Source organism: Martes martes, assembly GCF_963455335.1.
Source record: "Martes martes genome assembly, chromosome: 12".
In the NCBI taxonomy this organism is placed as follows: Eukaryota; Metazoa; Chordata; class Mammalia; order Carnivora; family Mustelidae; genus Martes; species Martes martes.
The window spans coordinates 91,150,892-91,174,601 of NC_137900.1; the positions used below are offsets into that span (position 1 = coordinate 91,150,892).

General features: G+C 59.9%; 1 protein-coding gene across 2 annotated transcripts in view; it reads left to right on the forward strand.

The window, feature by feature from the left end:
• Positions 1-23,710, forward strand: part of LAMC3 (laminin subunit gamma 3) — a gene marked incomplete at its 5' end in the record, with an annotated part of 54,725 nt that overhangs the window by 13,682 nt on the left and 17,333 nt on the right. For both annotated transcript variants that reach the window (XM_080820700.1, XM_080820701.1), the window contains 11 exons: positions 3,817-3,947; positions 6,905-7,071; positions 9,104-9,292; positions 9,373-9,490; positions 11,170-11,268; positions 13,832-13,968; positions 16,513-16,623; positions 17,961-18,153; positions 18,310-18,428; positions 21,167-21,385; positions 22,961-23,149. In XM_080820700.1, the coding sequence (XP_080676826.1) occupies positions 3,817-3,947; positions 6,905-7,071; positions 9,104-9,292; positions 9,373-9,490; positions 11,170-11,268; positions 13,832-13,968; positions 16,513-16,623; positions 17,961-18,153; positions 18,310-18,428; positions 21,167-21,385; positions 22,961-23,149 (1,672 nt within the window). The remainder of the gene's footprint in view (positions 1-3,816; positions 3,948-6,904; positions 7,072-9,103; positions 9,293-9,372; positions 9,491-11,169; positions 11,269-13,831; positions 13,969-16,512; positions 16,624-17,960; positions 18,154-18,309; positions 18,429-21,166; positions 21,386-22,960; positions 23,150-23,710) is intronic.

Below are 23,710 nucleotides of genomic sequence, written 5' to 3' on the forward strand. Positions count from 1 at the left end.
TCAGATCTTAAACAACAGAAGTATGTGTGGTGTGTACACGTGTTGTGGACACTGCCAATGAGATAGATGGAGGACGACCTGCTCAGGCAAGTGGAAGCGTCCCTTCCCCTGCCTGCTGCGGCGGAGCCCTGTGACTCCTCGGAGCCCGGTGACAGCCACCAACTCGACTGACCCTTCCTTATGTGGGTGGGGACCCTGAGGCCTGGACTGGAGAAGAGGTTTGCCAGGGGGATGCATGGGTTGATGGAAGGGCCCAAACCAGTACCTGAGTGTCCTGACTCCTTACTGGTGCTCTTTCTAGAACTTTCTAGCACAACCCCCAAGGGCCTTGCTTCTTTTCTCTGTGAACTGACAATGTTTTCCACCCCATGTGTCCCCAAGGGCTTTTATGATGATAACATGAGAAACATGAAAAGAACTTGAATTTGGGAATCATAGATTCCTGGTCTGTGCTATAAGGTGGTGCTTTCTAGAACATTCTGCAGTAAGAGATGTGGCCTCTAGCTGCGCCATCCAGGATAGTCACCACTACCCACGTGTCTACAGAGCACCAGAAATGAAACTAGCATGACCAAGGAAGTGAATTTTTTAAGTCTTATTTTAATGAATTTTAATTTAAATTGCCTGGTGGGGATAGACAGTTATAAAGGTGGTAGGCACGGTGCTTGGCATGTAAGAGATGCTAAATCACACTGTGAAAGGAAGAGCTCCCGTGGCTTGCCTGTCTCGTCCTCGTGGCCAAGAATAGCAGGCCTGTAACTGTGTCCACTCACACGCCCCGCTGTCCAGCCCACCGGGGTCTGCTCGGGTGTGTGGCCTTACCAGTATTGGTCCCCACGCACATCCACGTTCCTGAGTGTCGGTGACCTTTCCCCTACAGACGCGGTGCTCTGCTCGATGTTTCTGAGCCCTGGACAGCCCTCTAGCACACTTCCCTGGGTCTCCTGTACTGGGAAAGTCTGCCCTCCCTTCCCTCGACAGGCTCAGAGCATTGCTGGTCAGAGATAACCGGGCGCCAGGGATGCAATTCCTGCTTATCTCCAGAGGGAACATTTAGGCCCAGAAAGAAATTGTGTCCCTGCCCCGGCTGCCCAGCACAGGCGCACATGGAATCAGCTGATTTGGGGTCCCCAAGACCACCCTCAGGTTCAGTGATTATCGTGAAGGACTCACGGAACAAGACAGCCATGAAACTCCCAGAGACGAGAGGGGCCAGGTGTGGGGCTTCGCATTGTCCCCTCCCAGTGGAGTCGTGGGGAGGGCATTTACTTCTCCCAACAACGATGTGACAGTATGCAGGGTATGCCCACCCGGGAGGCTCCCCTGTACCTAGGAGCCGGTCACATAGACGGCTGATGGCCTGCACAGCTGACCTTAACCTTCAGGTCCGGCCGAGGGCAAACTGATCCTACGTGGCCCAAGGTACCCGCATCAACCAGTTGTTAGCATAGACTGTCTAGAGTGGCCCAAGACGACAGGTGAACAAAGGCACTCTTTTCTTTTTTAATAAGATTTTTATTTATTTATTTGGCAGAGAGACAGACACAGCAAGAGAGGGAACACAAGCAGGGGGAACAGGAGAGGGAGAAGCAGGCTTCCGGCTGAGCAGGGAGCCTGATGCGGGGCTCCATCCCAGGACCCTGGGACCATGACCCTAGCCGAAGGCAGACACTTAACGACTGAGCTCCCCAGGCGCCCCGAACAAAGGCACTCTTACCAAACGGGGCATTCTTAGGGCTTAGAAGTAACCTCCCAGGAGTGGGGGCAAAGGCCAGAGCTCTGGGCCAAGGCTAATCCTTCCCTCTTTGTCTCATTAAAGATGTTCCCATGTGATCATCATGATTCTGTTTAAAATGACAATTTCTTCTCCACGGGGCTCCAAGCTCTGTAGATTACCAATTATTAGCCAAGGTCATCAGAAGACAAGCAGAGGGCCAGGTGGGGTTCCTCTGTCTGAGCCATCACCCCGGCGTAGAGGCTGAGGCTGAGACCCTCCCGTGACTTGTCTCCTATGTGCTAGACATTGTCCCGACAGAGAAACAACCTCTTCAGAAATGCCCCCCCAACCTGGCCGCCTGCTCTCAGGCGGACCCCAAGGTCAGAGAAGGACGAGGAAAGGCAAGCCCACCTTGCCCTTCTGTCCTCCCTTCTGGGCACATCTGGGACAGGTGCTTCCTCTGAGGATTTGGAGCGTTTCAGGGGGACAGGTAATGGAGGAGTCCACGTGCCTGCGGGGTCTTGGGTCCCTCTGTTCCCCACGAGGGTCCAAGGACCCTGGGGAGGTCAGCTTGCCAAGGCAGAATCAGGCCACCAGAACCAAGTGCCCACCTGAGCAGCCCCCTGCACGGTGCTGGCTGGAGCCGAAGCTCCCCGCCCCTGCCTCTAACGCCACATCCTGGACCCCAGGGGCTGGCCAAGATCCACCCGAGAGCCCGCTCGTGGTTTCAGCTGGCACCATTACAGGCCGCACAGGCCTTTTATACCTTGGGGCTCGGTTTGCCCTAAAATGACCTTTAAGGCATCAGGGAGAGCCCCGTAACGATTTGGGCTGAGGGAACAAATTCCCCTTCTCTCTCCCAGCCTGTGACCCCATGCACGCTGGGGCTCCCCTGCCCCAGACACTAGCTCTCTGCTCGGGGACCTCAGGCCCTGCCCCTGACCCCAGCTTCAGAGGCTGTTTTAAGCAGATCCCTGGAGGCACATGACATTTGCGAGGCGGTTGTCAGAGTGACAGGCACTTAGGAAGTCTGCTCAGTGCAGAGGCTCCCACTGAAGGTTTTCTGGTGCCGGACCCTCCCTCCCCAACAGAAACCTCCTCGGACAGAGGCCCCGGGTCCCAGACAGTGGGCCATTGAGCTGCTGAGCTCCGAGGGAGCTACCGAGACCCGCTTGCCTTGTCACGCTGGGGCCCGAAGACAGACTTTGCCAGAAGTTCGTTTCTGCCCTGATGGGCCTGATTGCTAAACCAGGAGCTCCTGGGCTGAATTAAAATGCTGATTAAAATTCAGCCGGAGCTGCCTCTGTGTACCTCTGATTATAACAGCAGGCGGATGAAAATGTCAGCCTTCACGTGGGCTCTCCCCTACCTCCCCGCCACGCTCTTCCAGGGGGAAGGTGTCATTCAGCGATCAGCAAGTATTTACTGAGCACCTGCTACGTGCCAGGCAGAACATGGGGGCTGGGGAACCTGTGAGAACACAGGGCCCCAAATCCCCACTCTTGTAGGGACAGATGTCCCCTGGGGCAGGTGCCTGGCTGTGGGAGCCTGAGCATATGAGAAGCCTAGAAACTAAGACCCGCCCCGCATCGGGCCCAGTTGAGTTGGGGAGAAGGGCAAGGGGACATGTCCTCCTTCCACTAACATCTAGGATGGGAGTATTAAGGGCACGACAAGTGATAGGATGGGTGGCTTCAGCCCTGCCCCCCCAGGACCTCGACCCCTTCCTGAGCATGTCCCTACCCCACGCCCCAGTGCTGACACTGGCCATCCTCCTCCAAACACCCTTGTGGGGTTGGCACTATTCCTTGTCCCATTTTACAGATGGGGGAGGGGAGCCTTTGAGACATCGAGGAAGTCCCCAGAGTTGCACAGCCAGTAGGTGGCCTGGCCCCCCACACGGGTGTGCTCCCAAATCATAGGCTCTTTATTTTTGCCCCGTTCTTGGGATCTGCCTAAGCTTGGCTTGTCCCTGGGTCCCAGGAGACCCCCAGGGCAGCCGGCCAGACCTCCAGGCAGAACAGGGTGAGAGCAAGTACTCAGGAGCCCGCTGATGCCTTCCCTCCTCTGCCCTCACCTCCCACCGCTCTCCCCCACAGGAGTGGGTCACCAGCACGGAGCTCCTCATCTCCCTGGACCGGCTCAACACGTTTGGGGACGACATCTTCAAGGATCCCAAGGTGCTACAGTCCTACTACTACGCCGTGTCCGACTTCTCCGTGGGTGGCAGGTAGGTGGCAGGCAGGACCGTGCGGCCCGGGACCCCAGACCTTGGGTGGGGGGCAGAAGGAAGGCAGCCGCCACGTGGGGGGTCACCCAGTGGCTGCCGTGGGGGGTGAAGAAACCACTTGAGATGAGTCCGGGGAGAGAGGAGGGGCAGGGTCCTGGTCCCCTGGGCCCGATGCTCGGGGTCTTCATGGCCCCGCCGCATCCCGGCTCCGGCATTTCCTGCATCAGCTGTGTTTCCGCCACCGCTGACTCGGGAGACCTTCGCACCTGCTGACCCCTCGGCCTGGAGGTCCCTGCCCCTCCCCTTTCTCCTTCCTCCCTCCTTCCCTGCTCCCTCCCTCCCTCCCTCCCTTCCTACTTTCCCTCCCTCCTTCCTTCCTTCCTCATCCTTTATGCCTTCTCTCTGCTCCTTTCCCTTCCCTCCTTCCTTCTTTTTCTTTCTAAGCCAAGCCGGCTTGGGGTGGCCACATGCCGCTGCAGGTCTGGAAGCTTCCAGATCTTCCCCTCTCCAGCCAGCCCTCCTGATGTCACAGACCGCGAAGCCCATCCACCCTGCTCCTGCCCCAGTCTCCTTCTAATCTTGGGTGTGATCGGGCTTCACGGGGACCCAGACGTTTTAAATAAGACTTGGAGGCGCCTCCGTGCAGACGAACAGCCCAGGCCGCCCCAAAGCCCCACGGCCGACTCCTTGGAAGGGGTCCCGAGGGAGCGGGGGTCGTGTTTCCTCTCTCCGGTGGGAACTGCCAGTCCCTGCCGTCTGGACCCCCGGTGCTGGCTCCCCCGGCCACTCTGGTTTGGCTGAGCATCTCTCCTCTCCGGGAAGCCGGGGCCGCCTGAAGGGCACAGGCCTTGGCTTTCTCAGCGTCCCCAGCCCGCCTCCGCCGTGGCTGCGGGTCCCGGGCACACGCAGGGGGCACACACGGCGGGCTGTGGAACCAGGGCGGGCACACACGGGGTCTTCAGCAGGAACGCTCGCGGGCTTGCATCTTGGGAAGTAAAGAGGAAGACAGGCGTTCCCGCCCCAACCCCAAGGGGGTGGCGGACAGTAATCACTCTCCAGCAAACATGTCCATGCACCCCCAGAATAACAAGGATGGGGCCGGGGGTGGGGTGTCCCGGCCGCCAGGGAGACCGCTCTGCAGACGGCGGCCCAGCCCGGGTGGGAGGAGGCCAGCATCCTGGGCAGAAGGGCCGGTGTGTGTGCCTCTTCCAAAGACAAGGCTGGTAGATGGTCAGGACCGTGGACCAAGTTCATTCAGGACCCACAGGCAGTGGGGAGCCATGGAAGGACTTGGCCAGGGTAGTGACAGGGTTTGGAAAGGCCCTAACCCCCTGACATCGCATGGGGAGGGATCAGAGGAGCGAAAAGCCAGAGAGCATTAGGAAGCGGCCATGGGAGGGGGTGGGAGGGCTGGGAGAGGCTCGTGGGCCCGCAGGCTGTCTAGGATAGGAAGTCCTCTTGCTTGTGGGCGTGATTTTGGAATTCAGGGACATTTGGGTGGCGTTCAGAGGGGTGGAAAAGTCCAAGAAGGGAACGCAGGGCCCAGCTGCCCACTCGCTGTGTCTGCCCCCTCCAGGCTGGGCTGGAGCTGGAGGGGAGGGGAGGTGGGGGTGTCTGTGAGGGCCCCTCCGCGGCTCCTCCACGGCTCCTCCCCCACCCCTTCCATGCTTGGTTCGGGTCAAACCACCCAGGAGGAGGCGCTCTCCACGGTTGGCGGGTAGTGGCGAGCTCCAGCGCCTGCTGTCAGGGGGCTTCGGGCCAGAGAACATCTGGGCTCCAGCTGTCCGAGCCAGACCACCCTCGGGCCTGCCGCTGGCTGGGGGCCAGGTGGGCCAGCACCCGGAGTCCCACAGTGGCCTGGAAGAATTTCATTCTTTCCCTTGGGGTTAGAGGGCTTCGTGGGGGAGGCTGGGTGTTCGCAGACCTTGCCGGGGACATGGGTGGTCCCTTGTCCCAAGGCCAAGGGTCACTGTCTCCCAAGACTACCCACTGTCTGCCTCACCCCCGCCAGAAATGCTAGGGTGTTCCCTGCCTATCCGGGGCTCCCACGGAGAAAACAATGGCCTGTGCCCTTACTAAGCCCGGTGTCCCCTAAGTAGAGGAGACAGTGGGGGGTGCCGGCAGTGGTCAGCAATTTCTTAAAGTCCGCCAAAGGCAGAGCACGGAACGCAGCCTACGGGAGCCTGAGACTAGTGTCCAGGAGTGTGGGGTCTGCACGGAGCAGAACAGGGTGCGGAGTCTAGCTCTGCCACTCAGCACCTGTCACTTCAGCCTGAACCTCTGTTTCCTCATCTGTGAAATGGGGCTGGGTGTGGTCCTTCCTGCCGCAGCAGGAAGGCATAAGCTCTGCTGGGCGGGGGGCAGAGGGGAATTCAGACCTCGTGGTGGCCCCACGGGCTCACTTGTGTCTGCCCAGTTCTGCCGGTCTCCTGTCACTGTGGGAAGGTGGATGCGGTGGGAAACGGTCCCCAGGGGTTGTCCCAGAGGCACAGATTCATCAGGGACTTGAGTCGGGGGCTGTCCTCCGTAAGGAGTGACCTCTTCCTCGCCCCTTTAGACATGAAGGACGAGTGCGTGGGGCAGCTGGCCCACCCCTGCCTCCACCCGGGAGACTGGGATGACCTCTTTCTGGGTGTGTCTGGGCTAGGACTCTTTCAGCAGCACCTCACAAACTTTGCCATTCCTAACAGCTGGCCCAGGGCAGCCTGCATGTGCCTCGGTTCTCCCACCTGTGAAATGGGTATATTAGTAGGCTTACGAAGATGCAGTGCGTTTGTCCACAGATGGAGCTCAGAGTAGCGCAACGCAGCCTGCTCTCCGTTCCCATTGACCCAGGCGCATAGTAGGGCTTCCCTGTAGCTCCGTCACTGAGCGGTCCGGTCAGGCTGCCTGGCAATGAGCCCCTCCTCTGACGGTGCCTTCCCCAGTCTCTGGACCCGATCTCCGTGTTCCCCCAGGTGCAAGTGCAACGGGCATGCCAGCGAGTGTGGTCCTGATGCGGCGGGCCGGCTGGCCTGCCGGTGCCAGCACAACACCACGGGCACCGACTGCGAGCGCTGCCTGCCCTTCTTCCAGGACCGCCCGTGGGCCCGCGGCACGGCTGAGGCCGCCAACGAGTGTGTGCGTGAGTGTCCCGGGGCTCTGGGCCCCGCAGGCCGAGTCCCTGAGACCTGGCAGTGGGGGCTGCTCCTGCCGCGCCCCCCGCCCCGTTGCTTCAGGGCCGAGGAGGGGCAGGGGGAGAGCCGGAAGGGGCGTGTGTTCCTCCGCCTTGCCCCTACAACGCGCTCCCCAGACCAAGTCCGCTGTCGAGGCGGCATCTGGGAAGGCCCCCCCACTGTTCTTTGTTTCGATGGCTCCAACCGCAGCTGCTAATCAAAGCCAGAACAGAAGGCCCCGGGTCCTGGGGGACTCTGACCTGCCCACCCAGCCTCTCCCACGGCCCCCCAGGCAGCCTTTGAAGGCGAGGTCCCCATGTGATGTGGCTTTGACCACCAAACCTCAGAGACAGGCTGGAGACGATGGTGCCAGCGTACCTTCCCTCGGGACATGGGGATGTGTACAGCGGGTTTGGGACCATCCATCACCGCCCGTCCCAGCCCCCACCCCAGCTTCCCCCAGGCTCCAGTCCCTGCCCTGTCCCCCAGTGAGTCACCCGAACTGCATTGGGCTCCCCATGTGTAGCTGACCGTTGCTGGGCGCCGGGTCCCAGCTGGTGGCAGGAGGGGCGTGTTCACCGGCGGCTGTCCTGACAGCTTGGCCTCTGGGCCCACCCTCCTCATGGGCCCGGGCTGCTGGCAGCCAGAGCAGGGGCCGGGAGGGGACAGCCTGTTCTGTGAACAGGGTGGCACTGTCTGCAGGGGCTTCCCACGGCCACCATGGCCCTCTTGGGGTTCTGTTGCCCTCACTGGTCTGCCTCCCCCAGGAAGTCCTCCCTGGGGCCAAGGAGGTGGGCTGGCTGGCTCTCCAATTCTGAGCCTGAGGCTGTCTCCACGGTGGGGACACAAAAGGCCAGACCATTTCTCACCCAGTGGTCACATCTCTGTCCTCTCGGCCACCAGCCCGGAAGCTGGAGCTTCGTGCCTGACCCCTCGCCCCCCTCCCCACAACCCCAAGCTCAGCCTCATCCACTCCTCTCGGGCTGCCTGTGTCCTTCTATGCAGTCTGTGCCTTGGTCCCAGCCCCGCCACCCCTCCTCCAGGCCTGAAACGCCCCCGCCCTGCTCACCAGCCCCCAGCCCAGCTCCGCCGGCAGCCCGAGGCCCTTGCTGAAGTGCCAGCCCAGTTACACCCAGCCCCTGGGTGACCGTCCCAGAACCTGCCTTGCTCCAAGGTGAAGTCCGCTGACCATGGCTGCCCGGCCTCCCTGGATCAGGCTCTGCTGACCTCTTGACCCCATAGCGGCCCCCGCACCCCCCCCCCCCGTCCCATCGGGCTGCCCGTCATGTGACCTGCCAGCCACCACCCCACCCCACCCGCTTCCTGCAGCCCTGGGCGGATCTTCTCTGGCCCTCACTCCTGCCTGGGACTGCTGCCACCCTGAGGACAGCCCTACTGGTCCCTCCTTCCGTGGGGTCCCTCCCTCAGCTCCCAGGGCCTCCCTGCAGCTCTGCCCGCCTGTGGGGTTTGGGCTTGCCTGATGCATTTGGCCCCCGTCAAACAGTGGGCTGCGCCGTCCTGCTGCTCTCCGGCTCGCCCACGTGGGGCTCAGCCCAGGAGTCGAGACACCAGAGCCATCCCTAGCGCGCGCCTCCTTTCTTAATGAATTAATGAGTGAAGGAGGTGTGGTCTGTGTTTCCACGCATCTGAATGACCTGGTGGTCCCTCGGAGCCAGATCCATACAATTCTTAGGGCTGGGAGGGCCCACGAGACAGCTTGGAGTGAGCCACGCTGCCGCTCCGAAGGTGGCCCATCGTGGTCCGTGCATGTGGACGGTGCGTCCGGCTTGCCTGGGAGGGCCCTGGGTCATGGTGTCCCCCCTTCGCTCTTGAGAGTCCTGTTGGGGAAGATGGGTCGGCTGCTCTCTGTGTCCTTGGTCGGGCTGGGCCTGCCCTTCACCCTGGCCCTCCCTGGAGCTGCCGCCTCCTGCATCACCAGGAGGCCGATTGGCCCGGCTCCCCCAGCCCCTCACGTGCTGCCCCCCAACCCCCTGCTTGCAGCCTGTAACTGCAGCGGCCACTCGGACGAGTGTGCGTTCGACCGGGAGCTCTTTCGCAGCACGGGCCACGGTGGGCGCTGCCTCCGCTGCCGGGACCACACAGCGGGGCCACACTGTGAGCGCTGCCAGGAGGGCTTCTACCGCTGGAGCCCCCGGACGCCGTGCCAGCCCTGCGACTGCCACCCGGCAGGTAGCCGCCCCCGCCGCCTGGCCCCCGCCCCACCCCTGCCCCGATCGGGCCCCCGCTGCCCTGTGCCCTTCCTCCCCCAGGCTCCTTGCACCTCCAGTGTGATGCCTCGGGCACCTGCGTCTGCAAGCCCACGGTGACAGGCTGGAAGTGTGACCGCTGCCGGCCCGGGTTCCACTCGCTCAGTGAGGGAGGCTGCAGGTGAGGCGGCCGGGGCTGCGGGTGTGGACGGCTGTGTAGGGCGCAGGTGGTGGACTGGGAATGAAAGCCAGGAGGCGGGAGGAAGGGGGTAGTAGCTGTCCTTCCCACCTTCCTTCCATCCTTTTACCCGTCTTTCCGTCTTAATATGCTGGAGCCACCTCCAGTCCCACGTGGGGTCTAGAGACACCCTATTCCCGGAGAACGGGAGACAGGGCATGAGTCCCACGGAAGCCTGGCTGGCCTCAGCGGTCAAGGGCAGGCTTCGCATGAGAGGCACCGAGTTCTAGTGGGAGGGCTGCCGAGAGACGGCAGAGGGCCTGGTGTTCCAGGCGGAGGAAGGGCACATGCAAATGCTCAGAGGCAAGTGGAAGGCGGAGGTCAGTGTGGATGAGCAGGGGGTGCGGGGCAGAAGGGTGCACGGAAGAGGAGGGTCCAGTGGGGCCTTGAGGCCTCAGGAGGAGCTTTGGACGGGCGTGAGGCAGCAGTGGGGTGAGGCTGGAGGCCGGGGTAGAGGCTGTAGCAGGAGCGGCTGGGAGACGTGGCTGCTCGCACGAGTGTTTGAGCACGGAGAGGCAGAGAACAAGACAGATTCCAGAGCCCCTTGGAAGGCAGAGTTGGCAGGAGGTGGTCACCGGGGTACAGAAGAGGAAGCAGGGGTGACCGCAGAGCCTCCAGGCGCGGAGGGAGGCCATTCACGACAGAGGGAGCACGATGCAGGGAGAGGCGGAGTCTGCAGTGCGGGTGGGGCATCCAACGGGAGAGAGACGGGCAGGGGGTTCCTGCGGCCCAGACCCGGGAAGAGGGGTTTAACACTCTCATCTGACTCGATCGCTTGATTGAGAAACTTGCATGACCGACAATAGGAGGCCCTTAGAAACTCCGAAACACTTTTAAATGAACTTGGCTTTGGTTACGACAGGCTCTTTGTGTATTGGAGATGCCGTGGAAATGCATCGGGGTCGGATGGGGGGTCCTGGGTGCCCCACGGAATGCTCAGTGGGTCAAGGCACAACTCTGGGCATGAGGCCGGAACTCACGTGCGTCCCCGGGATTTCTCTGGCCTCTGGGCCTTTGTATATGCTCCTACCCCAGAGCATCCTTCTCCCTGCAGCCCCCGCCTCTCCCGGCCTGTGTCTAGCAAACCCTTCCACTTTCTACAGTTCTCAGCCCAGGTACCACTTCCCTCTACCTGTTCTCTCATCCTCCACTGCAGCCTCCTTGGTGCACGTACGGCCTCTCATATTTCCTCTTAGAACTTATCAAATCACAGTAGATACCTGTTTGCTTGTCTCTATTCAGTTGACTATAGACTCTGTGAGAGCAGGAACCACGTCTTGTCAGATGACGGATGGGTGGATGGACGGAAAGATGCCTGGATGGGTGGTTGGGTCACTCGACGGAAGGCTGGGAGGACGGATACAGGAGTGGGCGGTTGGAAGACTGTACAGATGGATGAGTGGGCGGGTCGGCAGGTGGCTCACTCCTCAGGTGAGTGGGCGGGCCGCTTCCTTGGCAAGGTGGGAATGGTAAAAGCCGGGCGGCAGGCTCTTGGGTCAGCCTGCCTCCTGGTCCTCTAGGGAAGGGGGAGGGATGGAGAAGTTTCCCTCCCAGGAGGACGGGCTGTCCTCACTCTGGGCTTGCTCATCAGATACGTTCCTGCTGTCCTGTCTCCTTGGCAGACCGTGTGCCTGCAGTGAAGCCGGCAGCCTGGGCACCTGTGACCCCCACAGCGGACGCTGCCCCTGCAAGGAGAACGTGGAAGGCTACCTGTGCGACAGGTGGGCGAGCCGACCCGACCCCCCGCTTGCTGGGAGCGCACGGGTGGGAGGGGCAGAGGGAGAGGAAGAGAGAGTCTGACGCAGACTCTGCGCTCAGCACAGAGCCGGACCTGGGGCTCGATCTCATGGCGCTGATATCAGGACCTGAGCCAAAACCAAGAGTCGGGCGCATGACCTGCTGAGCCACCCGGGCGCCCCGCACTGTTTGTACTTGGACCCCCCCCCCCACTGATAGTTATGAGCCGTGATAGCCGTGACACCCCCCCCCCCCCACTGATGGTTATGAGCCGTGACCTCACCCCGCCCCCCCGGCATGGTTAGGAGCCGTGATAGCCATTTTTCTTTTACATCTGAAAACGAAAGAACCGGAAAGGTTAGAGATTCTCTACTCCGGGGATGGCAAATCCCTGATACTCCAGCCGTGCCCTCCCCGCTCGCGCCCCGGGCGGACGTCACCGGTGGAGCACAGGAGTCTTTCGCACGAGCCCTACTATAACCTCAGAACCCTCCCGGCCCTGCTCCCGGGGCCTCCTGCCCGCGGAGCTGGGATTCCAGCCTCTTCGCCACCTTTGTCATCCTCTCGAGGTGCAGATGGAGCGTCTGAAGTTCCACGAGGCAGGATTACTTTTCCAAATCACATGGTCCTTCAACTTCTTCTGTGTGTTCAGAGGGCCTCCTAGCTCCAAGCCACGGGGGGCTGGCGGACAAATGTGGGTTTACTTCCATGGGCGCACACCGTCTCCTCTTCCTGGCCTTGGCTCTGATCTCTGAAGCAGCCAGCTCAGGGTCTGTCTGGGGCTCTTTGATTCTCTGGCCGCAGACCTGTGTGGGAAACCTCTGACACGGCACTATACTGTGGACTCGACCTTCGCCGGGGCGCGCCGGGCCTCTGCCGATTCAGAGGAAGCCGGTCCCAAAGCCATGGCTGGCCCCGGCCTTGACTCACCTAGGTCAGCCCCAGGCCACCCCCTCACCTCGTCCGCGTGTGACCTGCAGGCCCTGGAGTCGAGGCTCGGCTCCCTGCGGGATTTCCTTCGCTGAGATCCCCCAGGGGAGGAAACAGAGGAGTCGGGAACCGGACCCCTTCTCCCGCAGTTCTGCCCCCCAACCAGCATTGCGCCTTGAGGGGGTCCTCCCTCTGGGCCTCACTTTGCCCGTTTGTGAAATGGGGAGGCTTGATGAGATGTGTTCCTCAGAGCTGGCTGGGCCTCAGGGGTCATCGACAGCTCCGGACGAATCCGATTCCTCCGCCCTGGTGGGCTCTCGCGGGGCCCCAGGCGGAGACCCGGAATCTGTGTTTGTGTCTCCAGGGCTCCTTGGAGAAACAGCTGATTCCGGGGCTGGGGCAGGGACCGTGCCAGATGCGCCCAGGGTGTCTGGTCATCACAGAGAGCAAGGAAGTACTTCATTAAAAGCAAAACCAGATGAAAACAAACAGAAGAAAACTCTAAACCAAGATGGGGGTCTGTGTCAAAAGGATGCAAACCCAACCTGGAGGAGCTCCCTAAAGCTGGAACCAGTCTGAATGACAAAATAAATAATGACGGTATTGGATTATGACCCAAAGAATCAGATAGATACCTGCGAGTCCTCACTGATACAAACAGATGCCGGGATGGGGGAAATAGAGAACACCAGGACGAAAGGACAAAGCTTCCCAGCAAAAGGATTCCAAATGATAAATCTAGAAGAAAGGGGGGAAAATAGGAAATCAGTTCTAATTTCACAGTCAAGGTCTCAGTGGGCAAGAGCCACCTGATCGAGTGGGCAGAATTTTCAGGAGAAACAGGATATTTGCATAGCCCCAGGTTTCTCCCCCGCAAAATATTTTGTAATTACGGTGGTGGCCGCAAAGTGTATCCACAAGTCTTTAATACCTCCCGGCCTCCTGGGGATGGGGTGTAACTCCGGCTGCTGCCGGCTGCCCTTAGTGACTTCCTTTTCCGTGGTGCAGGAGTGCACCGGGAGGCCAACAGCCTTGACCGGGCTGTGGAGGTTAACACTCCTGGTGATGGCACAGGGGCAGCATTTACCCCAGTGATGTGACGAGAAGGACACTTCGCCTCTATTTCTTCCCCAAACCCATGCCCCCAGTGTAATCATGAGACTGCATCAGAGAAACCCGAACTGGGGGCATTCTACAAAACATCTGACCACTACCCTTCAGAACCGTCAAGGTCATGAACGACAAGAATGCTGCGTGGACCAGAGGAGGCGGCGTGGTCCTGGATCAGGTCCGGGCCAGAAAAAACAGCATTGGTGGGCAAAGGGCAGAGTTCTGACTTAGTCAAGTCTGGAGTTAAGTAAATAACGTGAACTAACGAGACTTTCTTGGCCCAGTTAAGGGCACCCTGGCAAAGTCGTTGACATTAGGGAAAGTTGGCGACGAGGCCAGGGGAGCTCTCTGCGTGATCTCTGCAACTCTTGTAAATCTGAAAACTATACACATATTTTTTGAAGTTTCCCCAGTGATGCTGACTCACCTTGACCTAGTTAAGATCCCCTGAACCTCCCTGACTCACCACCACCGCCCCCCACCGGGGGGGCCATGCGCTGCTTTCAGGTGCCGCCCCGGGACCTTCAGCCTACAGCAGCACAACCCCGCCGGCTGCGCCAGCTGCTTCTGCTTCGGCCACTCCAAGGTGTGTGCGGCCGCTGCCCAGTTTCGGGAGCACCACATCCTCTCAGACCTCCGCCAGGGTAGGAAGCGCCTCCCATCCCCCCACAGCCACCTCCCAGGGGTCTGCCTGCTCCCCGCCCAGGTGGGGCAAGCTGTCAGGTAGAACGTGGGGTGGGCTGTTGTGGGCGGGGCTACGGGTGGGAGTGGGAAAGGGGAGGCGTCTCCCCTCCCGGGTTCACACATACAGGCCACACAAGATGTGCCCCTGTGCAGCACCCTTCAGCGCTCCCCGGTATCTACCTGCACCCCTCGGCTCCCTGCCTAGCCTCCAGCAGGGTTGGGAGCTGGGGAGGTGGCAGCCTTTAGACCCTGTGGGGGAGTTCCTAATCAGTTGTGTTCCCCCCACGCCCCGTGCTGGGGATTCACACTCAGTCCCCGGACTCCATTCCCTGACCCCCGGCCGTGTGCCAGGCACGGTGCTGAGCTCCTTATATCATGGAACCCACGGACCTGGGAAGGTAGGTACTGTTATTCCCATTTTACCAGTCAGACAGCTGAGGCCCAGAAAAGGCAGGCCACAGAATTCAGTGGTTGCCACCCAGGTTTGTCAGCTCCTGAGTTTTGCTCTCGGCTGCCTTGCCAGCCTTCTGTCCGGGACAGGGTCCGGGGGTACCATGGTGCCCTGGGTCCCCAACGGCAGGTGTGTGCCTGTGTGGCTTTGGAGTTAGAGGGCGATGGAGCTCAGCATTTAATCAGAGCCTGTGGGGACCCCTGCAGTGCCCCACAGAAGCCCCCCCACTCCTGAATCTCCACCAGGCAGGAGACGGTGTCAGCCCTGGGCGCCCCAGACGCGGAGGCAGTGCGCCCTCTGCTGGACACTGCGCAGAAAGCAGGCTGGAGATGGGGTCCCACCTTGCAGTCCCCTGGCAGGGGTCTAGGATGTTAGCATCAGACAGGACTCATTTTATAGATCCTAAGAACAAAACCATTTTCTGCTCTCAGGTTGAGCCAGGCGCTGGGTTTGGCACGTCTTTCTCAGTATCTCTTGTACCTCACTGTGACCCTGAGGCCACAATCTCGAACTTGTTTTGCTCCCCATTCCCTTCATGCTCTTGAACATAACTGAGGACCTCCCAGCAGTGTCCTTTACGTGGTAGTTAGCGTGGGTGTTTTCTGTACTAGAAATGACAACAGTAATTTTAAAATAGTCATATATTAATTTACTTAAAAATGACTGGAGGGGCACCTGGGTGGCTCAGTAGGTTAAAGCCTCTGCCTTCGGCTCAGGTTGTGATCCCAGGGTCCTGGGATCAAGCCCCGCATCGGGCCCTCTGCTCAGCAGGGAGCCTGCTTCCTTTCCTCTCTTCTGCCTGCCTCTCTGCCTACTTGTGATCTCTGTCTCTGTCAAATAAATAAATAAAACATCTTTTAAAAAATGACTGGAATAAGTGTGTAACAGAATGATATGAGCCTGTGAAACAGAGGGCTTTTTCAAAAAGACAAAAACAGGGGAGTGTATTCATCAGCTTCCGCACATCTCCTTACAGATGGATGAGTAGAGCTCAGTCTGCTGCGATAGCACATGACTTGTAGTTTCTGGAAAATTCCACCATGTGTCAGACACAGCATGAAAGATGCAGATTTCATCTTAGTGTTACTAGACGGTAGCTCGAGCTCGTGGGTCCCCTGAAAGAGTCTCAGGCATCTCCTGGGGTCTTCAGGCCAACTTCGAGAACTGTCACCAGGGCCAGAAGTACTCCACTGTCCCCGTTTTGCAGATCAGGAGCCAGCTTCAGAGAGGTGATGTAACTGCCCAGGGGCACGCAGCCAGTGAGAGCAGAAGCTAGTCTAGCACCGGAGAGCTGCAGACCTCCTCTTTCTGACCTCTTGGCCTTCATCCCGCCCTCCTCTGCCCTCCTTTGCCCCGGGGGGTCGGACCTCCACCCCCTTCCCAGCCGCTCCCTTGAGGTCATTTGCTCTGTGCCGGACTCTGCTTGGTGTATTGCCATCGCCAAAGGGAGGGTGGACAGGACAGGGGATAGGAAGGTCTGGGTTCTCATCCCAGCTTGACCACTTCCTAACCAGGTGGCCTCCCTCAGCGCAGTGGGGGCTAATGACACAGGCTTCTCAAAGGACAGGTGGGGTGAGGTCCAGGGTGAGGAAGTTCTCTGAAGACTTGAAGATGAGGTCAAGTCCAGTACTGTTAGAGACCATCCCGATGGCCCAGTGCCCTGTGCCGGGGTCTCCAGATTGTGTCTTCCTATTGTATTCAGGACCCCCTGAAGGGGCCAGGCAGGCTTAGAGGTCTCCCCTTGCCCAAAACAGAGCTGGGACCCTCAGTTTTCCCACTTTTCCGGGGGCTCCTTCCCTCCCGGAGACCCCCATCCTGACTCTGGGGCGAGGGTCTGAGCTGGCTGGCTGTGGGCAACACGGAGCCGCTGCTAGCACCAGCTGGCTCTCACCGCCCTCCCAACCCCCACCTGTCTCTAGAACACTCTCCACCTCCCCGCACCCAGGCCTCTGGGGGCTATCCGTGGGCCCCCCCAGGGAAAGGTGGTGTGAAGAGGGAGGGGATGGAGGCCACCCTTCAGAGCCCCACACGTGCATGTGCGTTTGACATCCAGGAGCTGAGGGCTGGCGGAAGGGAAGTGTGGGGGGCCCGGAGCATCCCATGCGATGGAGCCCGAGGGGACTCCTCCTGAATCCAGAACACGAGGAAGAACTCACTCTACCAGGTATGTGCCAACCCCCCCGCTTTCTGATCAAGGCCTTGCCACCAGGCCCCCCCAGGCCCCAGAAATCCCCGTACACCTCCCATCAGCCTCTCACCCCGCCAGGCCAGGGCACCCTCCGCCCAGGGTCCTGGGATTCTTGCAGAAGCAAGAAGTTCTATATTATTCTGAACTTACCCACAGTAAGGCAACTTTGGCCTCCTGGGAGCTGTACCAGACCTGGAATCTGGCCTCTCCTGTGGCCAGATTCCGGGTCCACTGGCTCCCCTGCCCCAGTCCTGCCCTTGACCTCCCTCTCCAAGAAGGGCCAGAGCGATGGTGCCCCGATGTCTGGCTTGCTCTGTGGACACGGCACCTGGCAGGAAGCGAAAGTCACAGGACCCCCGTCCGGGGACAGGTGCTCCAAGCTCAGAGGCCGGAGAGCACAAAACACACTGTACTCCGTGGCTGCTTTGTTGACAGGCTTAAGAAAAAAGAGTTTTTTGCTTAAGAGGTATTTGCTGGGTCCTGTGCTGGGCACTGGGCACGGTGCAGTGGGCAAGGCAGGTGGACGGACTCAACCAGTTTTATTTCATGTCTTGATGCACACCCCGATCTCCCAAGCCGCTCTGCCTCCGGCTGGTTGCTGAGGCGGGGGGAGGGGGGGGCGCGTGCGGAGGGAGACAGGCAGGGAGGGGCCCTTTCCTGCCACATGGGGGTTTTTCAGCTGAAGCAGTTGAAAGATACGGAAAAATAGCCCGAGTTCAAAGGCCATGATAGGGCCCCTGGTCCTCCGTGTTTCTTAGGATTCCACCACCTTCTCTGTGCTCGAAGCGTGTTCTGAGGCCCGTGGGAAGCGTGGCCTTGGGGCGGTCGGCACCCCTTGGCCACACGTGCAGTGGGCTTACCTCATACATGCTCTGGGCCTCACTAAGCTCCCCCAGCATGGGGCCACCAGAATGTGCTGGTGGGGTATTGTGAGCACGAATGGGGAAGGGGACGGTAGGATGCCACCACTGTGCATGACGCACGTGTCTGCTCTGCCCCCAGAGACTCCATTGTCCCATCAGACTTCACTTATAAAACCCAAGCTCAAGATAGTGACAGCAGAGCAGTAAGCCAGGCATGGGGCCCTGTGTTACTACAGGGACACGGGGACATGAGGCTGGCCTGCGGGGGGTTGGGGAGGGTTGGGGGCGGCCAGCCTCAGCGTCTCCTGTCCAGGGAGCCTTCGGCTTTCTCCCTGCTGTCACTTTATCTTGTCTGAATATTTAATTGTCAATAAAATCAATACCCCGTAGACACTTACAATCTTTAAAATCAAGCTAATTACGTGACGCAAGCCTTCCTCTTGTCTTCAGAGAAGTTCCTGGGAGACCAGCGGTTCAGCTACGGACAGCCGCTCACACTGACCTTCCGGGTCCCTCCCGGGGGCTCCCTGCCCCCCGTGCAGCTGAGGCTGGAAGGGGCGGGCCTGGCCCTGACTCTGCAGCACTCCGGCCTCTCCGGGCCCCCAGACTCCGGCCAGCCCAGGGAGGTGCGGCTCGGGTTCAGGTAAGTGTCCTGGTGTGTCCTGAGAGGCGGGGGATGGGCAGTCAGGGTGGCCCCTGAGGTCTGGGCGCACTTGGGTCCTCCTGTGGTCTGGGGGCTCCCACCCTCTCCACGCCTACCTCCAGCCTCGGCTTCCGGTTTGACCCGCGCCCCTGCCAGGTTGCAGGAGACCTCCGAGGACGCGGACCCTCCGCTGCCCCCCTTCCACTTCCAGCGGCTGCTCGCCAATCTGACGGCTCTGCGCATCCGGGCCGGCGGCCGCGGTCCAGGCCCTTCTGGTCAGTAATGATAAGGACAGCCCCCCCCCACCCCCGTCCCCAGGACCAGCTGGGCCCCGGGGCTCCTTTGTGCCTGGCCTTGCCGAGTCCCCACAGTGGACAGCTACCACCCCCGTTTTACCACAAAGACATCTGAAGGTCAGAGGAGTCAGACGCTCACCCAAGGTCATGGAACTGGGAAGGGCCCAGAGGGTGGACCCTGAGGTCAGAGGCAGGGGCTGGACAGGTGAGGGGCCCGAGGGTGGACAGCTCTAAGAGACAGACGTGTGGTCACAAAGCAGCCAAGAACCGTTGGGTGTCATCAGGCCATGGCGGAGGCCACCACTGCCGGAAGGCGGGACTCCGAGGGGCTTCTGTGGGTGCTGGGCTGGGGGGGAGGCAGGGTGCAGGTGAGGATCCCAGAGTTGGCGCTTCCTGCTGGTCATTGCTGGTATTTGCATCTAAGCCGTCCTGGGCGCGATCTGCCTTCTGAACGTTCTCCGAGTGGGGGCTGGGTCAGGACCCAGCTTCCAGAGGGATTTCTCACCCTGCTCACACGGTGATCATCCTGATGGTCCGCTGACGTCCTGGCTCCTCCCTCTCTCTTTAATGTACTCTCCCCTCTCCCCCCCACCCCGCACCCATACCTGTATGTGCCTAGACTGGACATCTCCAGTACCCCCGTTTAGAAGAGGCGTCTCACGTGAAACACCCCTTTACTGTGCAGAAGGGAAACGTGGAGAGATTATAACCTAGACACAACTTTTTGAAACCCATATAGTGTCCTGGTTGTGATCTACAGAGCAAATAAAAGGAAAGTAAGTGACATACGAAAGTGATCATTGATTTCCAAGGGGTTAGAGCTCAGACGACCACACTGGGCAACAGAAGGAGGTAATCAGAGTTTCCCCCACTCAGGGGGATGAATAAGTGTGCGTGTCGGAGAAACCGAAGCCCGGGAGCCGTTTGCATGTGTGGCGAACAGGGAAATTCTGACATGGGGGCGTGTGTGGTTGACGGGAGAATAAAAACCAGGGTCAGGATCGGCCGTCCCCAGGCGGACTTACTTGTGCTTATGTTTAAAATGGAGTTGGGGGGCACCTGGATGGCTCCGTCGTTAAGCGTCTGCCTTCAGCTCAGGTCATGATCCCGGGGTCCTGGGATCGAGCCCTGCATCGGGCTCCCCGCTCGGCAGGAAGCCTGCTTCTCCCTCTCCCACTCCCCCTGCTTGTGTTCCCTCTCTCGCTGTGTCTCTCCTTTTGTCAAATGAATAAATAAAATAAAATGGAGTTGGGGTCTGGGCTCACATGTTCGCAGAGGGGCCTCCCTGCCCCTTTCGGAACCCAGCCAGACCTTTGAGAGTCACGGGGGGAGTTTCTCCTCATGTCAGTTGTCTGATAGCTCTGGTCCTTGTCTCCCCATACTTGTGACCACCACAACAGCCACAGAGTTGCTTCTAGGGGGGTGACGGGCTCCTTTTGGGAAACTTTGACTTCCAGGGCCCCGTCCAGCCCAGGCTTGGGGTGTAACCCAGCTCCTCCTGTCTCAGCTCCCTTGTTCCTTTCGGAGCCTCATCCTCACCGTCCTTGCCCTCACTCCCCAAAACCTCCCTGCTCCCCAGGTCACCGTGCTGGGCCTCCTTATAGGAATTTCATTTCTGCCACTCAGCCTTCAGTTATCAGATGTTCACAGAACACCGACTTGGACTAGGCCAGTGCTGGGTGCCAGGGCAGACCGAAGAGGCAGGGGGATACAGCGACTGTCTCTCCCCACCGAAACCCAGCCCCAGACCTCCTCTTCCCACTGAGGATGTTCTGGGCCATCGCTCTCCATGCTCTTGCTTTTTTTAGCTAACGATGTGTCCTGGCGGCCGTGACTTGTCTTATACGTAGAAAAGACTGGCTGTCCGGCCGCTCCATATAGTTCTGTGGTATCGATGCTCCGCAGAGTTCAACCATCCCCCCATCCCTAGACATTGAAGTGGGTTCTGGTTTTCACTATGCACACTATGCACACAGCACGGCCGAGGACAGGGAAGAGCTCCATGGTTGATGGTCTGGTCCTTCTCCAATGTTGATGGATCGTTGTTGTTATATTTTGCCCCAAGATTCTAGTTGTTTTCTGGGGGGAGATTGGTCTGATAGGGGCTCTCCTGCTTCACTAGAAACCTAACCTCCTAATATAGTTCTATATCCCTGAGCATGAGTTCCCCACACCAGCTCTCCCTGTCGTTGATCTTTATTTTTGTGAAAGATTTTATTTATTTTGAGAGAGCGAACATGAGCGGGGGGGGGGGGGGGGGCGGGGCAGCAGAAGGAGAGGGAGAAGCGGACTCACTGAGTGTGGAGCCTGATGTAGGGCTCACGGGACTCGATCCCAGGACCCTGAGATCATGACCTGAGCTAAGATGCTTAGCTGGCTGAGCCACCAGGCGCCCCACCGGTCATTGATCTTCCGATGCTAACCAAGCTGAGAGTCGTGAATGGTATCCTTGTCGTTTAAATTTACCTGTCTTTAATAACCTGTGAGAATGAATGTCTTTCATTAAATTCCCAGCCATATCCATTTTTTGTTCTGAAAATCACCCTCTTTTTCCTTTGCCCTTTTACTTTTTTTTTTTTTTTTAATTGCAATTGACTCATAGACCGCCTTTCTGTATGTGGGTCGGTAATCCTCCGCCTATTACGGATGTGAACAGGAAGGTCTTAGCAGGGAAACGTGTGCCTGTAACCCTCTTCCTCTCTGTCGTCCTTCTGCAGGCCAGGTGTTCCTGACCGAGGTCCGGCTCACATCCGCCCAGCGGGGGCTCTCCCCGCCAGCCTCGTGGGTGGAGACCTGCTCGTGTCCCAAGGGGTACGCAGGCCAGTTCTGTGAGTCCTGTGCTCCAGGGTACACGAGGGAGATCCCACGGGGGGGTCCCTATACTGACTGTGTCCCCTGCACCTGCAACCAGCACGGCACCTGTGACCCCCACACAGGTGAGTCCCGACACCCCATCCACAGGGCCCTGGGGCGACTCCCGGCGCAGCCGACGACCTGATCAGGGTCGGCTCTGTGCATACACAAGCCTTCCCCAAGAGCGGGACTCACGAGATGGTGTCATCAGGGTCCTCCACGTCCGGGGACCTTCCTATGGGTCCCGTCTTACAGGCGAGGGACCCAGGGTGCAGGGAGGCCGCTGGCAGGTAGGTGGCAGAGCTGCTCCTGCCACAGGTTCACTGCCAGAGCCACACCTGTAGGAGGAAGCCCGAGGGAGCCCTCGACCGAGGTCACCAGGCACGAGGGGCTGGATGGGGTCTCTCTCCGCACGCAGGGCCTCTCACCCCGGAAGTGGGAGGGTCTGTGCCCCGATGCCGTCCTGGAGCAAGTGACGGGGGTCTCTGAGAAGGGAAATAATTGTGCTGGAGCCGACAAAGGACCGCAGCCTGGGAATCAGCAGACGCGCGGGCGGGGACAGGCACGTGCTGCACACGAGGGGCGGCCTCCCGTGGTTTGCCGTGGCGGGAGTCACTCACCGAGCCCCGACGAGGCCCCCCCATCCTGCCGTGCGCTGCTCCACGCAGCCCCTGCCGAGGAGCGTGGCACGGCCGGTCTGTCACCCCTCAGAGCCCTTGGCCGCGCCATGACCTGCTGCCCTATTTGGGCGAGTCCTCACCTGGCTGATGGGCAGAGCAGCCACTGCTGCTCACACTGGATAGAGAGAGGAGTGAGCGCCTGGGTCTGGGCCAAGGCAGGGCCCCCAGAAAGCAGCGCAGCCATAATGGTGCCCCCTGGATTGTCCATCCTGAGTTCCCTCTGTGCCCCACTACCCCCCTCCGCCCCCAGGTGCGGCCGGGCCTCCTGGAAGTGGGGGTCTCGCATCACGGAGCCCCTCTCCGCCAGACTCCCTCAGTCCCTGGCCGCCGAGCCTCCCTTCCCCAAAGCACAGGCTCTGAGCGGACTGCAGGTGCTGGAGAAGGGGGGTTTGCACACCCCCGCCAGCATGACCAGCCAGGGGGCAGGGGTCTGCTCCATGAGACCAGGCCGCCTCCTGGAACCTGCAGACCCCATACATGGGGAGTGCCCTTGCAAACTCCTGTCGGGAACAGACTCCTGGGTCTGCGTCATTCTTGCTTTTGGCCCCCGAGGTTCAGAGAACGCAGAGGAAGGGCAGGAAAAGCCTGAGGGCAGACATGGGTGGGCCATCTGTTGGTTCACTGATAGGTGTTGGAATACAGGATACCACTGATCGCAGCCCAGGTCACTCTGAGCCAGCGACTGTGCGGGGCGCTCTGGCTACGCGCGGACGAAAACCCCCGAGGCCAGAGCCCCTGTTGTGTCCATCTTGCAGGGGTGAACACTGAGGCACCAGGTGTTAGATGGGTTTCCCAGCTCCACACGGTCAGGAAGTGGTAGACTTTTTCTCCCCAGGCTGTGCTGCCCCCCACTTAGAAGGTTACCACCCCAGTTCTGCTGGGGTTGTGCTCTGTGACCTCTGCCACCAAGACGCCCCTGTCTCTGGAGCCTTCCGGGCTCAGGTGGTCTCGTCACCAGGTGCTTGTCTCACCCCTCAGGGATCTGCCAGTGCGGCCATCACACCGAGGGCCCGTCCTGTGAGCGCTGCTTGCCAGGTTTCTATGGCAACCCGTTCGCAGGCCAGGCCGACGACTGCCAGCCCTGTCCGTGCCCTGGAGGGTCGGCCTGCACAGCCATCCCAGAGAGCAGCGAGGTGGTGTGTACCCACTGCCCCCTGGGCCAGAGAGGTGAGTGGCTCACACCCTGGGGCCCTGCCTCTGGCTGGGCTCCAGGAGTGGGGTTCTGGGTTCAGAGCGTGACAGATGGGGGAGGGCCCAGCTTCGGAGTGGCAGGCCAGACCTCTGGGGCCATGGCCAGCGCCCCAGGCTGCTGTGGGCTCCTGGCGGAACTGGAGCGATTGAGCATATCCAGGAGAGGTTTTGAAAATCCCTGTCTGAGCCCTGGCCCTATAGAGCCTGATCTGGTAGCTCGAGATGGGCCCTAAGAATCCACGTGCATAACAGGTGCTCTGGCTAGTCTGACACACCGTAAAGGTGGAAAACCTCTGATTAAACTCTGAGCTTTTATTATTTTTATTTATTTATTTACTTATTTGTCAGAGAGCGAGAGAGACAGAGAGAAAGAGAAACAGAGCACAAGCGGGGGAGCAGCAGGCAGAGGCAGAGGGAGAAGCAGGCCCCCTGCTGAGCAGGGACCTGACACCGGGCTCGATCCCAGGACTCCTGGGATCATGACCTGACCCGAAGGCAGATGCTTCACCGACTGAGCCCCCCAGGCGCCCCAAACTT